Source organism: Schistocerca piceifrons, chromosome 2 (genome assembly GCF_021461385.2).
Source record: "Schistocerca piceifrons isolate TAMUIC-IGC-003096 chromosome 2, iqSchPice1.1, whole genome shotgun sequence".
NCBI classification, from domain to species: Eukaryota; Metazoa; Arthropoda; class Insecta; order Orthoptera; family Acrididae; genus Schistocerca; species Schistocerca piceifrons.
The window spans coordinates 931,678,378-931,695,431 of record NC_060139.1 but is presented as its reverse complement, the minus strand read 5'-3'; the positions used below and the strand labels follow the sequence as shown (position 1 = coordinate 931,695,431).

General features: G+C 43.2%; 1 protein-coding gene across 1 annotated transcript in view; it reads left to right on the top strand.

Moving 5' to 3' along the window:
- The window catches only part of LOC124776005 (UDP-glucosyltransferase 2-like), a 117,713-nt gene that overhangs the window by 11,677 nt on the left and 88,982 nt on the right, over window positions 1-17,054 (top strand). Inside the window, exons 2-3 of the mRNA XM_047250847.1 lie at window positions 8,372-8,553; window positions 12,409-12,868. Coding sequence (XP_047106803.1) covers window positions 8,372-8,553; window positions 12,409-12,868 — 642 coding nt within the window. The remainder of the gene's footprint in view (window positions 1-8,371; window positions 8,554-12,408; window positions 12,869-17,054) is intronic.

Sequence of the window (17,054 nt, the reverse complement as noted above, 5' to 3'; positions counted from 1 at the left end):
CGTATGCATAACACTGGAATGTTCTGACCACTATACGCAGTAATTGCATACAAGATTTTGTCAACTATGCCGAGCCCACCTGTTCATAAGTTGCACGATTAAGCACATAGCGTCTGGCAGTGGCTAAGGTCACAAACGGTTTGTTTGACTGTCGTTGCACAGAAGTTGGGCGGGGCGAAGGCACTTCCTTAATGTGGTTATCACTAGTACGGATAGCCAGTTTAGAAAAAAAAACTATATTCACTGAATCACAATGTGCTCGGTGTTTTTCTGTTGCAAGCACACAGACTGTACATAACCTGGCTTTCCGAAACCGAAGCAGTTCACATTCCAGGGAGGGCAATTTTTCTTTTATACATGGAAAAGCAGAGGGGACACAATTTCACAGCGGACACACAGGGTGACACATGTTTACTTTGGCCAAAGTATGGTGGCCTATTTGTACCCTGTGGTCAGTCACAAAGCCGTACCTGTTTGTTGCTTTGCGTTACTCTGGAGATGGGAGCTGCCTAAAGGTTTTCAGCGGCCATATCACGTGAATCCTGATGGTAAATAGTTGCAACACTTGTGTCAAAGTAGGATCAGCGTGCTTAAGAAATTGTTCACGTATCCTACTATGTGATAAACTGTACGTAATTGCGTCATGAATCATTGTAGCACTACAGTATTGTCCACAGCTACATTGTAAACGACACTGTCGTGTCAAACCGTTACGTTCTACATCTACATCTACATTTATCCACCGCAAGCCACCCAACGGTGTGTGGCGGAGGGCACTTTACGTGCCACTGTCATTACCTCCCTTTCTTGTTCCAGTCGCGTATGGTTCGCGGGAAGAACGACTGTCTGAAAGCCTCCGTGCGCGCTCTAATCTCTCTAATTTTACATTCGTGATCTCCTCGGGAGGTATAAGTAGGGGGAAGCAATATATTCGATACCTCATCCAGAAACGCACCCTCTCGAAACCTGGACAGCAAGCTACACCGCGATGCAGAGCGCCTCTCTTGCAGAGTCTGCCACTTGAGTTTATTAAACATCTCCGTAACGCTATCACGGTTACCAAATAACCCTGTGACGAAACGCGCCGCTCTTCTTTGGATCTTCTCTATCTCCTCCGTCAGACCGATCTGGTACGGATCCCACACTGATGAGCAATACTCAAGTATAGGTCGAACGAGTGTTTTGTAAGCCACCTCCTTTGTTGATGGACTACATTTTCTAAGCACTCTCCCAATGAATCTCAACCTGGTACCCGCCTTACCAACAATTAATTTTATATGATCATTCCACTTCAAATCGTTCCGCACGCATACTCCCAGATATTTTACAGAAGTAACTGCTACCAGTGTTTGTTCCGCTATCATATAATCATACAATAAAGGATCCTTCTTTCTATGTATTCGCAATACATTACATTTGTCTATGTTAAGGGTCAGTTGCCACTCCCTGCACCAAGTGCCTATCCGCTGCAGATCTTCCTGCATTTCGCTACAATTTTCTAATGCTGCAACTTCTCTGTATACTACAGCATCATCCGCGAAAAGCCGCATGGAACTTCCGACACTATCTACTAGGTCATTTATATATATTGTGAAAAGCAATGGTCCCATAACACTCCCCTGTGGCACGCCAGAGGTTACTTTAACGTCTGTAGACGCCTCTCCATTGATAACAACATGCTGTGTTCTGTTTGCTAAAAACTCTTCAATCCAGCCACACAGCTGGTCTGATATTCCGTAGACTCTTACTTTGTTTATCAGGCGACAGTGCGGAACTGTATCGAACGCCTTCCGGAAGTCAAGAAAAATAGCATCTACCTGGGAGCCTGTATCTAATATTTTCTTGGTCTCATGAACAAATAAAGCGAGTTGGGTCTCACACGATCGCTGTTTCCGGAATCCATGTTGATTCCTACATAGTAGATTCTGGATTTCCAAAAACGGCATGATACTCGAGCAAAAAACATGTTCTAAAATTCTACAACAGATCGACGTCAGAGATATAGGTCTATAGTTTTGCGCATCTGCTCGACTACCCTTCTTGAAGACTGGGACCATCTGTGCTCTTTTCCAATCATTTGGAACCCTCCGTTCCTCTAGAGTCTTGCGGTACACGGCTGTTAGAAGGGGGGCAAGTTCTTTCGCGTACTTTGTGTAGAATCGAATTGGTATCCCGTCAGGTCCAGTGGACTTTCCTCTATTGAGTGATTCCAGTTGTTTTTCTATTCCTTGGACACTTATTTCGATGTCAGCCATTTTTTCGTTTGTGCGAGGATTTAGAGAAGGAACTGCAGTGCGGTCTTCCTCTGTGAAACAGCTTTGGAAAAAGGTGTTTAGTATTTCAGCTTTACGCGTGTCATCCTCTGTTTCAATGCCATCATCATCCCGTAGTGTCTGGATATGCTGTTTCGAACCACTTACTGATTTAACGTAAGACCAGAACTTCCGAGGATTTTTTGTCAAGTCGGTACATAGAATTTTACTTTCGAATTCACTGAACGCTTCACGCATAGCCTACCCTACCCTAACTTTGACATCGTTTAGCTTCTGTTTGTCTGAGAGGTTTTGGCTGCGTTTAAACTTGGAGTGGAGCTCTCTTTGCTTTCGCAGTAGTTTCCTAACTTTGTTGTTGTACCACGGTGGGTTTTTCCCGTCTCTCACAGTTTTACTCGGCACGTACCTGCCTAAAACGCATTTTACGATTGCCTTGAACTTTTTCCATAAACACTCAACATTGTCAGTATCGGAACAGAAATTTTCGTTTTGATCTGTTAGGTAGTCTGAAATCTGCCTTCTATTACTCTTGCTAAACAGATAAACCTTCCTCCCTTTTTTTATATTCCTATTAACTTGCATATTCAGGGATGCTGCAACGGCCTTATGATCACTGATTCCCTGTTCTGTACGTACGGAGTCGAAAAGTTCGGGTCTGTTTGTTATCAGTAAGTCCAAGATGTTATCTCCACGAGTCGGTTCTCTGTTTAGTTGCTCGAGGTAATTTTCGGATAGTGCACTCAGTATAATGTCACTCGACGCTCTGTCCCTACCACCCGTCCTAAACATCTGAGTGTCCCAATCTATATCTGGTAAATTGAAATCTCCACCTAAGACTATAACATGCTGAGAAAATTTATGTGAAATGTATTCCAAATTTTCTCTCAGTTGTTCTGCCACTAATGCTGCTGAGTCGGGAGGTCGGTAAAAGGAGCCAATTATTAACCTAGTTCGGTTGTTGAGTGTAACCTCCACCCATAATAATTCGCGGGAACTATCCAGTTCTACTTCACTACAGGATAAACTACTACTAACAGCGACGAACACTCCACCACCGGTTGCATGCAATTTATCCTTTCTAAACACCGTCTGTACCTTTGTAAAAATTTCGGCGGAATTTATCTCTGGCTTAAGCCAGCTTTCTGTACCTATAACGATTTCAGCTTCGGTGCTTTCTATCAGCGCTTGAAGTTCTGGTACTTTACCAACGCAGCTTCGACAGTTGACAATTACAATACCGACTGCTGCTTGGTCCCCGCATGTCCTGACTTTGCCCCGCACCCGTTGAGGCTGTTGCCCTTTCTGTACTTGCCCAAGGCCATCTAACCTAAAAAACCGCCCAGCCCACGCCACACAACCCCTGCTACCCGTGTCGCCGCTTGTTGCGTGTAGTGGACTCCTGACCTATCCAGCGGAACCCGAAACCCCACCACCCGAGGAATCTGCAGCCCACACGGTCGCAGAACCGTCTCAGCCTCTGATTCAGACCCTCCACTCGGCTCTGTACCAAAGGTCCGCAGTCAGTCCTGTCGACGATGCTGCAGATGGTGAGCTCTGCTTTCATCCCGCTAGCGAGACTGGCAGTCTTCACCAAATCAGATAGCCGCCGGAAGCCAGAGAGGATTTCCTCCGATCCATAGCGACACACATCATTGGTGCCGACATGAGCGACCATCTGCAGGTGGGTGCACCCTGTACCCTTCATGGCATCCGGAAGGACCCTTTCCACATCTGGAATGACTCCCCCCGGTATGCACACGGAGTGCACATTGGTTTTCTTCCCCTCTCTTGCTGCCATTTCCCTAAGGGGCCCCATTACGCGCCTGACGTTGGAGCTCCCAACTACCAGTAAGCCCACCCTCTGCGACTGCCCGGATCTTGCAGACTGAGGGGCAACCTCCGGAACAGGACAAGCAGCCATGTCAGGCCGAAGATCAGTATCAGCCTGAGACAGAGCCTGAAACCGGTTCGTCAGACAAACTGGAGAGGCTTTCCATTCAGCCCTCCGGAATGTCTGTCGCCCCCTGCCACACCTTGAGACGACCTCCCACTCTACCACAGGTGAGGGATCAGCCTCAATGCGGGCAGTGTCCCGGGCAACCACAGTCGTAGTCCGATCAGGGGATGCGTGGGACGAGCTGGCCGTCCCCGACAAACCCCCATCCGGACCCCCACAGTGATGCCCATTGGCAACAGCCTCAAGCTGTGTGACCGAAGCCAACACTGCCTGAAGCTGGGAGCGAAGGGATGCCAACTCAGCCTGCATCCGAACACAGCAGTTGCAGTCCCTATCTATGCTAAAAACTGTTTTGCAAAGAACGTCTGAACTAATCTACAGTGAGCGCAAACAAATCGACAAAATTTAAACGGTTATTAAAATACAAGGTTGCCTAGTAAATGCAGAAATGCTGCTACTTGCGCACTGCTGACACTGCTCGGCGGCGGAAGGAGACTACGCGAATTTACACTATTCAGGTACTAAAACGCGATGCTACACTCTCAAATACTATAATACGCCCGAAATTTATGAATTAAACAATGCAAGTACCAAAAACACGCAAAGAAATTAAGAATTAAACTATGTAACAAATGAGTGACCCACTGACGGCATGTCAGTTCTGGCTTTCTCCTCAGTCGAAAATACTTGTAACAAGTTGCAACGACCTGTAACTGATCCTCACAATACTTAGGGCGGAAACTAAATCTTCAAAAACTAACAACTCCGGCATACTAGTGCAGATAAATTCTGAGCGAGGCGATTGTCTCCTGCACTGGCCTCGATAAGAGACAACAAAGTTCCGCAGTACCTTGCACTTGATGTGTGGCAAGCGTTGAACTTTGCGTAGTACTCGTTCCTTTACTCTTGTTTGTGCTTCGAAAGCTCAGAATGATGGAATGTGTGGAGGAAGTACCGTGGATGGGCCTCTTCTGCATTAATGAGCGCTTCACTGCCGTCATTAACTGCGACACGTATTGGTTCTTAAAATGAATAAACTGTGTTAGATCAAAAACAGCAGCAGCCAGAGGCGTAGCGCAAGTGGTGGAGGAGGCGGTTTAGACGCCACTTTAATGTGAGCGCCGCAGCCGGCCGTGGTGGCCGAGCGGTTCTAGGCACTACAGTCTGGAACCGCGTGACCGTTACGGTCGCAGGTTCGAATCGAATCCTGCTTCGGGCATGGATGTGTGTGATGTCCTTGGGTTAGTTAGGTTTAAGTAGTTCTAAGTTCTAGGGGACTGATGACCTTAGAAGTTAAGTCCCATAGTGCTCAGAGCCATTTGAACCATTTGAGAGCCACAACAAATTATAAGTAGAAGCAAGGCGAAAGAAAGAACACAATTAATAGCAATGCATCTCTGAAGGAAAAGAGAGAAATCTTAGTGACGCGCTGTGACGCAGCGGCGTGGAGCGAAGGCAGCGTTGGATCTGGAATCCTCATCGCCAGGTGTTGTGTTGCCTACTGTGGGAGTCAGCACGGACACAAACAAGGAAGGAGAGAAGTTGCGATGGCCAGCGGCAGGATCCAAAATCATCTGTACAAAACAATTTAAGATTATTTGAACACTTCATTTCTAAAAAGGAAAGAAACTTAACTTCTTCCTGTGCGTTCAGTATACAAGTACGAGGGTCACTCCAAAAGAAATGCACACTATTTTAGTAACAATACAGTTTTCATTCTGCTTGTGTGAAAGTTTTACAATGTGTAGATACATCCTTCCCGATTGTTTTCAAACTTAGTTCAACCTCTTCCCGTGAGTGGCGCCGTCACAGCATGTGTTCAAGATGGCTGCTACACTTGACGTTCGTCAGAAGCAACGTGCTGTCATAGAATTCCTGAGCTGTGAAAACGAGACAGTGGGAACCATCCACAAGAGGTTGAAAAAGGTGTATGGAGATGCTGCTGTCGATCGCAGTACAGTTAGTCGGTGGCCTAGCAGTTTACGTGATGAAAGAGGGCACGGCAATATTGAGGATTGTCCTCGCAGCGGCAGGCCTCGTGCTGCACTTAATCCGGACAATGTGCAGAGAGTTAACGAATTGGTGTCTGCTGACAGACGCATCACAGTGAACGAATTGTCACGCCACGCTGGGATAGGGGAAGGAAGTGTCTGCAGAATACTGAAAGTGTTGGCGTTAAAAAAGGTTTGTGCCAGGTAGTTTCCCAGGATGTTGACAGTGGCTCACAAAGTAAATAGAAGAACGGTATGCAGCGAACTTTTGGAACAGTACGAGAGTGGTGGAGATGAATTTCTTGGAAGAATTGTGACAGGTGGTGAAACATGGCTCCATGATTTTTCACCGGAGACGAAGAGGCAATCAATGGAGTGGCATCATGCAAATTCACCCAAGAAAAAAATAATTCAAAACCACACCTTCTGCTTGAAAAGTTATGGCTACAGTGTTTTTCGATTCCGAAGGACTCTTGCTTGTGGACATCCTGCCAAGTGGAACCACCATAAATTCTGATGGATATGTGACGACACTAAAGAAACTTCAAGCTCGACTGAGTCGTGTTCGACTACATCGGCAAAAGCAGAATGTTTTGCTGTTGCACGGCAATGCACGGCCACATGTCAGTCAAAAAAACATGGAAACGATCACAAAACTCGGATGGACAACACTGAAACACCCGACTTACAGTCCTGACCTGGCTCCATCTGACTACCATCTCTTTGGGAAACTGAAAGACTCTCTTCGTGGAGCAAGGTTTGAAGATGATGACTCCCTTGTGCACGCTGCCAAACAGTGGCTTCAACAGGTTGGTCCAGAATTTTACCGTGCGGGTATACAGGCGCTGGTTCCAAGATGGCATAAGGCAGTTGAGAGGGATGGAAATAATGTGGAGAAATGAAAATATTGTTTCTAAAGGATATATCTACACACTGGAAAACTTTCAAACATGTAGAATAAAAGACGGATTTAAAAAAATAGTGTGCATTTCTTTTGGAGTGACCCTTGTTCCTTAGTCTCCATTAATACTCTCAGAACACAGGCTAAGTATCGTCTTCCTATTACCCTATACTGTGCTCTCGAAGTCTGAGACCGAACTGGGGTCCGACCAGCGATGGGCGACTGGTCAAATCAGAGTCGACAGGGGGCGCTGAAATCTGTCTGGCAGGAGGTGTGATGCTGCCTGCTCTTTCCATTCGTGTTCTGGTCAGCGCCTTCTTGATGTCGTTCGCGGCGCTGTGCTGCTCGGTTGCAGTCAGTGCTTTAGGACTGCACAATAGGAACACTCCCATTTCGGCTCACAAACGTAATTTTGTTAATTCCATCCCTCCATCAAACCCAAGTAGTTCTAAGTCTAGGAGACTGATGACCTCAGGTGTTAAGTTCCATAGTGCTTAGAGCCATTTGATCCATTTTGATTAATGAGGGGGGGGGAAGAGGAATCACATAATTAATTTTTGATTAACATTGAGTGGCACTGAAATACTAGAAGTTACTAGTTATTTGCAGGAAGGCTTCCCCAATATCCACAATCCAGTTCATTGAACTATGCATGCTCGAAACTAGAATCTCCCATACGTTATGGATTGGTAAAAAATTTAATCATTATACAGTTTAAATACACCTATGTCGATCACTGAACTTTTAATCGCAAACTGAACATCTCATCTCTCAAGTTTTCTTTGTGTGTCTGATTATTTTATACTTTCTTGAGTACAACAACACATGTACAATACAGTACTATCAACTCATATACAAATAAGTACCTGTGAAATGTTGGAGATATTGCCTAAAATCATCGTGACATGAGATAAACTCCACAGAAATTCTATGTGAGTCGTAGCTATGAAGATCTCTATCAATTCATGCGGTTTGTCAGAACGCTGGTCACACGATAACTGTTTTGTGTACTTACTAACATATAGAGCCCAGTCGTCAGAGATATTAGTCCACCAAAACCATTCATTGTATCTTGGAATCAACTGCACCAAGTGCCAGAAGAAATGCTTGTCTGAATCATCTTTTTGGGAGAACATAGTTTTTATTATTAAGACACCGACTTTTATTTATCCTTACAAACGTATGTCATAAAGATACATTTGAGTACATTAAGGTGAAAGGAACTGAGATTGTTTAATTTGTGTTTCAGATGTCTCATGAGAACTATACCGAGATTGACTTGTCAATAGCTTACAGATACATAAGAGGCCACTATGATTTTGTGAAGGTATACGAAGAAACACCGACACGGTCGATGACAATGAGGCTGGACATTTCCGCTAACTCGGCTGCGATGCAGTTAAATGAGACTTCGGTACAGAGGTTCATCAGGTAGACGAATTATTTTATCTTTAATTACTGCTTTGTTTAATTTACTATATTTCAGTGTTACTCTGAAAGCTTTGTTTGCAATCCACTGTCAGATAAATGGTGACGTTTGAATCTTGAACAGAAACTAATACAATAGCACTGACTTGCTTTGATAACTGCTCTTTAAGTTAAGTACTCTTAGACATGTAGGTAGCTCTGTTATCATGTCCATTATAATTATCCGGGCTGTTGTGCCGTGGTCGGTTGATGAATTCTGTGTCAATTCCCAAGGTTTCGTCCCTGTGTACGGAGGACATCTTCAAGGGTTCTGTAGCTCGATGGAAGGTCCAACACACGCGCTGGCTCGCTCAGTCAGAAGCGAGCCAGTGGGTGTGTTGGACCTTCCATCGAGCTACAGACCCCCTTGAAGATGTCCTCCGCAGACGGGGACGAAACCTTGGGAATTGACACCGAATTCATTAACCGACCACGGCATAACAGCCCGGATAATTATAATGGACAGCTCTGTTATCTTCATGTAATCATGATCATAATTATAATTGTTGGAACCTACTTTGAATTTAACGTTTTCATATTATTGTCTCTTCCAGATTAGTTATTTATTTTGTAGGAAATAATTACGAAACCTAGTCTCTTGCAACTGAATTTTATTCAGTGTTTGTCTTATAGATTAGAGCAGTACCGTCAAGTGAGTGTTTATTTTGTTGTTAACCAAATTTGTTTCACCTATTAATACCAGGCGTCATCAGTGTTTTTCATTTCTTTATTCTCTTGATGTGTCAGAAAGTTCTTCTGTAGGCACTAGATGCACACAATATGAACGGTTGTATGCCACATTTACTTGATGACCTGAAGCTATTAATAAAATTTTTACGAGAACTTGGTTACAGAACCGACTATGGAAGTGTATTGTCTGCGTCAATTTCCAAGACAACTAGTGGTCGGCGTTCGTGTTGTCTACCTTCAGAGCTATTAAAAAACTCTTAACTTCCTGCAGTTTCTGTAATTTCCTCTGTTCGGGAATATCTATTTCAGCCGCAGTTTGTGTAGGATTTGCAACCACCTGATGTGTGTGCTAGACACACTGGACCTACAACTGAAGTTATGGCCTAGAGTGCCATTTCGTATAATAGCAGGAGCACTCTCGTGTTTATCCCGCATCCTGACTGCGAAATTGTGAGTCAGTCTTACGATCTATTGTACTGCCATTAATGAACAACATTCCAGGGCATTCCAAGGTTCGCCCCACATAGGGTTCTTGTAACCCAGTATGCACTACAAAATTTCGATGCCTTGGCCTGCTCAGGCTCCAATCGAACATGTATGGAACATCATCGGTCGACGCAAAGAACATTTACCATCCGTGTATTGACCGTCCAAGGGCAACAAGCAACCAACTCCATCCCACAAACTGACGTCCGTCACCTATACAACGCAATGAATGGACGACTGTATGTTGGTATTTGACATACTGGCGGCTACGCCGGTTATTAATGTACCAGCTTTTCACTCCTGATACGGCTATCTCGCGCTTTCATTAACCTGTGCTCTTGCAGTGTTGGTCACTTAACTATGTTACCTAGACAAATGTATTTTCTCAACATTAGTTATTTTTTGTCGTTGCTAAATTCCCACCAGTCGAGACAAGGCCCCGGGAGTAGACAACATTCCATTAGAACTACTGACAGTCTTCGGAGAGCCAGCCCTGACTAAACTCTACCATCTGGTGAGCAAGATGTATGAGACACGCGAAATACCCTGACTTCTAGAAGAATATAATAATTCCAATCCCAAGGAAAGCAGGTGTTGACAGATGTGAAAATTACCGAACTATCAGTTTAATAAGTCACAGCTGCAAAATACTAACGCAAATTCTTTACAGACGAATGGAAAAACTGATAGAAGCTGACCTCGGGGAAGATCAGTTTGGATTCCGTAGAAATGTTGGAACAAATGAGGCAATACTGACCCTACGACTTATCTTAGAGAATAGATTAAGGAAAGGCATTTTTAGACTTAGAGAAAGCTTTTGACAATGTTGACTCGAATACTCTCTTTCAAATTCTGAAGGTGGCAGGGGTAAAATACAGGGAGCGAAAGCCTATTTACAATTCGTGCAAAAACCAGATGGAAGTTATAAGAGTCGAGCGGCATGAAATGGAAGCAATGGTTGGGAAGGGAGTAAGAGCGGGTTGCAGCCTATCCCGATGTTATTCAATCTGTATATTGAGCAAGCAGTAAAGGAAACGAAATAAAAATTCGGAGTAGGCATTAAAATCCATGGAGAAGAAATAAAAACCTTGAGGTTCACCGATGACACTGTAATTCTGTCAGAGACAGCAAAGCACCTGGAAGAGCAGCTGAACAGAATGGACAGTGTCTTGAAAGGAGGATATAAGATGAACATCAACAAAAGCAAAACGAGGATAATGGAATGTAGTCGAAGTAAGTCGGGTGATGCTGTGGGAATTAGATTAGGAAATGAGACGCTTAAAGTACTAAATGAGTTTTGCTATTTGGGGAGCAAAGTAACTGATGATGGTCGAAGTAGAGAGGACATAAAATGTAGACTACCAATGGCAAGGAAAGCGTTTCTGAAGAAGAGAAATTTGTTAACATCGAGTATAGATTTAAGTGTCAGGAAGTCGTTTCTGAAAGTATTTGTATGGAGTGTAGCCATGTATGGAAGTGAAACGTGGACAATAAATAGTTTGGACAAGAAGAGAGTAAGAGCTTCCGAAATGTGGTGCTACAGAAGAATGCTGAAGATTAGATGGGTAGATCACATAACTAATGAGGAGGTGTTGAACAGAATTGGAGAGAAGAGAAATTTGTGGCACAACTTGACTAGAAGAAGGTATCGGTTGTTAGGGCATATTCTGAGGCATCAAGGGATCACCAATTTAGTACTGGAGGGCAGCGTGGATGGTAAAAATCGTAGAGGGAGACCAAGTGATGAATACACTAAGCAGATTCAGAAGGATGTAGGCTGAAGCAGGTACTGGGAGATGAAGAAGCTTGCACAGGATAGAGTAGCATGGAGAGCTGCATCAAACCAGTCTCTGGACTGAAGACCACAACAACAACAGCCGGCCGAAGTGGCCGTGCTGTTAAAGGCGCTGCAGTCTGGAGCCGCAAGACCGCTACGGTCGCAGGTTCGAATCCTGCCTCGGGCATGGATGTTTGTGATGTCCTTAGGTTAGTTAGGTTTAACTAGTTCTAAGTTCTAGGGGACTAATGACCTCAGCAGTTGAGTCCCATAGTGCTCAGAGCCATTTTTGAACCACAACAACAACAACAACAAATTCCCACCTTCCACACAGCAGGCTCAAATGTAGAAAACCTGTGCTGGAACTCAGCCTTCTCCAAGGGTTTGTTTCTTGGCATAAAGAAGAGTGCTCTAGACCTTACTGATACCGTTTGCTGGACAAGACCTGTGGATTCACATGGATGGAACCTTACCACATATAGGTATGCAGCTGCCGAGGAAAACATGGAGCCGCCTTAACCACGTCAAAACCATTCATTAAGGATGAAGAGCATCCCTTTACGCAGTCCTGAATGTGACTGTGCTACAATGAAACGAACAGTATAACACATTATCGGAGACCGCCGAATAAGACGTGAAGGAGACTGGAACATGAAGGTCTTTCCTACAACTCTTGCACAGTCGAACTCCTTGGTTATAGATCTACGATGACACTTTGAAATTCACTTGCCACAATTTTATACTGATCCGTTAATACTTTTCTACTTTTGCTCGGTTTTATTTTTCTGTTTTCCGTCTGTCACTTTTTCCTGTAGTTCTACCATACACTTTTAAATGAATAAAATAAATAACCTTCCTGCTTACAGATCTGGCGAAACGTTCGACCTTGCGATTCTGGAGGGCTTCATATACATGTGTTATTATGGACTCATACACAAAATGGGCTCGCCTCCTGTCGTGAAGTTTCTGACGATGACGGCTCCCTCGTCCGTCTACTACAACTTCGGAAGCCCCATGAACCCTGCCTACATGCCGGATATGTGGCTCGGGTACTCAGACCGTATGAATTTCTGGCAGCGGCTGTACAACACGTACTTCTATTTAAGGCTGATGCACATGTGGTTCTGTCAGGCGATGCCAGTTCATGAAGCACTTATGAGGAAACATTTTGGTCCAGACCCTCCGTCTGTGTACGAAGCGGACAGGAACGTCAGTCTCCTCATAATCACCAACCACTTCGTCTTGGAATACCCTCGCCCGCACCTGCCCAACATCATCGAGATCACCGGAATCCACGTTGCCACAGAACAGAAGCCTCTGCCAAAGGTACTACTATTCGTTTTCTTTCTCCACGGTTTGGTCCACATATGCAAACATCGCTAAGAATTATTTGAACGGTAGATATGAGAATCATTAATAAAACTAAAGCGAGAAGATAAGAGTCTCTGCAGTAAGTTATTAGTTATTTTGTACTAGCTTATACTTTCTATCAGCTGGCCGAACTGGCCGTGCGGTTCTAGGCGCTGCAGTCCGGAACCGCGAGACCGCTGGGGTCGCAGGTTCGAATCCTGCGTCGGCCATGGATGTGTGTGCTGTCCTTAGGATAGTTAGGTTTAACTAGTTCTAAGTTCTAGGGGACTAATGACTTCAGAAGTTGAGTCCCATAGTGCTCAGAGCCATTTGAACCATACTTTCTATCAGTTTCTTCATGTAACATGCTCTTATACTATTGCGGCTCAAATAACTTGCCATTAACAGCTTTTACTGTTCGTGTTTCATTTTTCATTGCACGATAACTTCAGAAACAGTTTTGACCGTATTTAGCACATTAAAAAAAATCTTGAAACAAAAGAAAGTGAAACTTCCTGGCAGATTAAAACTGTATGCCGGACAGAGACGCGACCTCGGTGAGCTACCCAAGTAGCTCAGTTGGTAGAGCACTTGCCCACGAAAGGCAAAGGTCCCGAGTTCGACTCTCGGTCCGGCACACAGTTTTAATCTGCCAGGAAGTTTCATGTCAGTGCACACTCCACTGCAGAGTGAAAATCTCATTCTAAAAGAAAGTGAGTTTGAAACTGATACAAATTTCAAAACTAGATACACAGGATGAATTAGAGCGGCCATGACGAGATTTCGGTGGTTGTTCAGGGTTTCTGTCCGAGTATTTTAGTAATATACAACTGGTGATACTTCTTGCTCACTGTAGGGTTGTTACATTTCATTTACTTTCTCACCATTATTTATCACTGTAACTGTATTAAATTGAAAACATCTGTACAACAGTGCTGACTTCGACGGTATACACTACACGTTATGAGCCGAATGGGTGTGGTGGTCGTGGTCCACTGTTCAAGTTATTTCCACTTGTCAGCACTACAGCCAAAGAAAAGTCCAAGATAACAGTGGCAGTGGTAGGAAACTAAAAAATCTAAGACGGCACTGGTGGGAAATTCAAAAATGCGGGATGGCGGTGGCGAGGAATTAAAAAAATGCAAGGTAGTGGGCCGCGCGGGATTAGCCGAGCGGTCTGGGGCGCTGCAGTCATGGACTGTGCGGCTGATCCCGGCGGAGGTTCGAGTCCTCCCTCGGGCATGGGTGTGTGTGTATTTGTCTTTTGGATAATTTAGGTTAAATAGTGTATAAGCTTAGGGACTGATGACCTTAGCAGTTAAGTCCCATAAGATTTCACACACATTTTTTTGCAAGGTAGTGGAACTAGCCACCTTGTATTAGAAATATTAAAATGCGAGATCGCAGAAATAACTCATTAACTCTAATAACCATTATTGTACCATATTAAAAAGTAGCTGAAAGGCCTGAATTTTATACCATGTTGAACAGTATCGCAACAGTCTGAATTATTTACCAAAAACGTATAAAGGGTGCAGCGTTCAGTATTTCCACATCTGTATTATTTGTGACAAATATATAAGATTCACCTGAGTTAGTAGAATAGCGTCAAGCTCAAAACTATCTGAATGAACAGAATTTTGCGCTATGTTCAAAAGTAGTTTTAACTATCTGTATTAGTTATCGAAAATATGTAAGCACACACACACACACACACACACACACACACACACACACACACACAAACACTCGCGTTACACAGACAACGTCGTTAAATGAGAGGAAATATAATAAAATATTTTTGTTTTTATTTAGCTGTAGCAACGTGGTGGGCTTTTCTCAAAAAAAAAATGATAATTTGGTTTTGTTATCAGTCACATTAATAACTTTAAAACACATTGATATTGAAACACGTTACATTTAAGTTGAAAAATGAAATAAACTTCTTTTTATATTTTTGCCTCTGCTAAACTTTTCTGCTCAAGCATGAGATCTTTGATTATTATTTGCATTTGCCCACACACTCGCCTAAGAATTATTTCTTACCACCTTCTTATAATGCATTGTAGTCCGAATCGTGGCTCTGGATCTAGGCCGTTGAACTGAAAATGAAAATCTTAAAACTATGCCTTCTGCTACCGCGTTTGTCGGCTGTAGAAAAAATGCTTATTATAATTTACGCGGGAGAATTCTTCACTTCCGCGTATTTTATAAATTAATATGACGTCTATGGCTGCAGCGGCAGCAGCAATTGTTGCGCTAAAAACTACAATTCCGGAGTATACAAATGTGCTGAATGTTACAGTTATTATGTAGGGTAGACAGGGCGGAATTTTGAAATTCGATACAGGGAACATTGCAGACATAGCAATCGGACAGCATTTGGAGCGCATGTAAAGGATAGTAAATATGAAGTGACCAATATAAATGAACAAATGGAGGTGCTACATAAAGCTCCAAAAAATCTCTATCTCAATGTGCTCGAAGAGATTGAAATACACGCTCATCAAATGAAAAACCCAGACCTACTACTTAATGAGCAAAGTGATTTTATGCACAGGAGTTATTATGAGATTTTTAAAGACATGTTTTGGGCGTACTCTTGACTGCAACAACACGATCCAGTAAGAAATAGCTGCAGCGGAACGGCCCTCAGCCTACTGGCTGCGAGGTGAACTGGGTCAAAACAAAGAAGAGGAAACGTACATTTTGGAAAAGAATATATAAATGTTTTACTTATATTTTTAAGTTTCTTTAAAAAAATTTAAATTAGTGTAAACTATTTCTGTTCATGGTCCACTCAAAAAAGATTATTCATATGTTGTTTCTTTAAAATTGTCTCATTATCAAATTGTATATGTGCCATTAATATGTATGGTAAAAAATAACACCTTAGTACATATGCATAATTCTTACAGACAGAGGGCTCTTTTTACTTTTATCGATCAGGTTCCTCCAAAAGAATGAGGTATTCATGCTACATTCATGTGCTTCTTTGTTGTGGAGAATATGATGTTCTGACAAACAACTGGATATTGAAAAGATAATAATCAAGAAATAAAATCGATAAATATAGGTAGCACTCAGGCATGATAGATTTAGTCCAATACTGTCATCTGAGATATCGTTTGTTGAAACCGCCTGAAGCGTTTAAAAATTGTTAATTGAGAGGTTGATTGTGACAATGTTCAGTCACTGTGAAATGTTAACTTCTGTAGTCTTAAAAATGTTGAAAATATTGTTGTGTCATTCGGTGCCCCTCATTTTTCTGAGACTGCAGATGTATTCAGATTTGTTTTAAAGTTTGGATGTGAATTATGAACGAATTTCAAAGAGCTAAATGGAGCAATCTTTCAGTTTGTCTCACACTCCGCCTTTTTTGGTGCGGCTCCTGCGCGCTTAGGGAATTACCCAGCTCGCTGACCGCCTTTGTGCTCATGCTGACCAGCTACATTTGCACCAGACAAATTCGCTTCACCTTGTGCCCATTCCTGGTGGCTGATTAGCTCGCGTAACGTTAAACATAGCCACTTAATGTGGCACATTAGCTCACGAACTTGGCACATGAAATCGTATCTACGTAGCACAATAAAGAAATACATCCCATAATAAGTAAGATAACTTGCTTGCGTGTCAAAATAACAGTATAAGTATCTTTGTGGGCGCGTGTGAAACAGTATGAACATCGTAGGGTACGTCATAACATACTATCAGCTCGAATTTTCCACTTTTAACACATTTTTTTTAAAAATGTAAACGAGCTTTCAAGTCATCTCGATCTTTTCAAAAGTGTTTAGTGCTGTTGCGCTCATTTGGTGGCACTTTTTGCTTTGAGCACGTCATAGCACTTCACTACCACAAACACAGCACACTATAGGTGTTCTGCTGTCCAAGTTTATATCTTACGCAGTCCCGCCGCTATTGCGGAAACTCGTGACCTCCTTGGCCACTTACTGCACAGCAATATGTAACAATGCGTTGCCCCGCCAGTACTGAAGGACAATAGTGGTCGCAATTCGACTGTTGTGTAGTTGCCAATAATCATACGACTTTCCAAATCCTCATAGATCAGGCACTGAACGCCCTTCCCAGTGGAATCGATATAGCCACAAACAGGACAGAAAGTCAAAGTTGTTGTTTTCACAAAACACAATCGATTCAG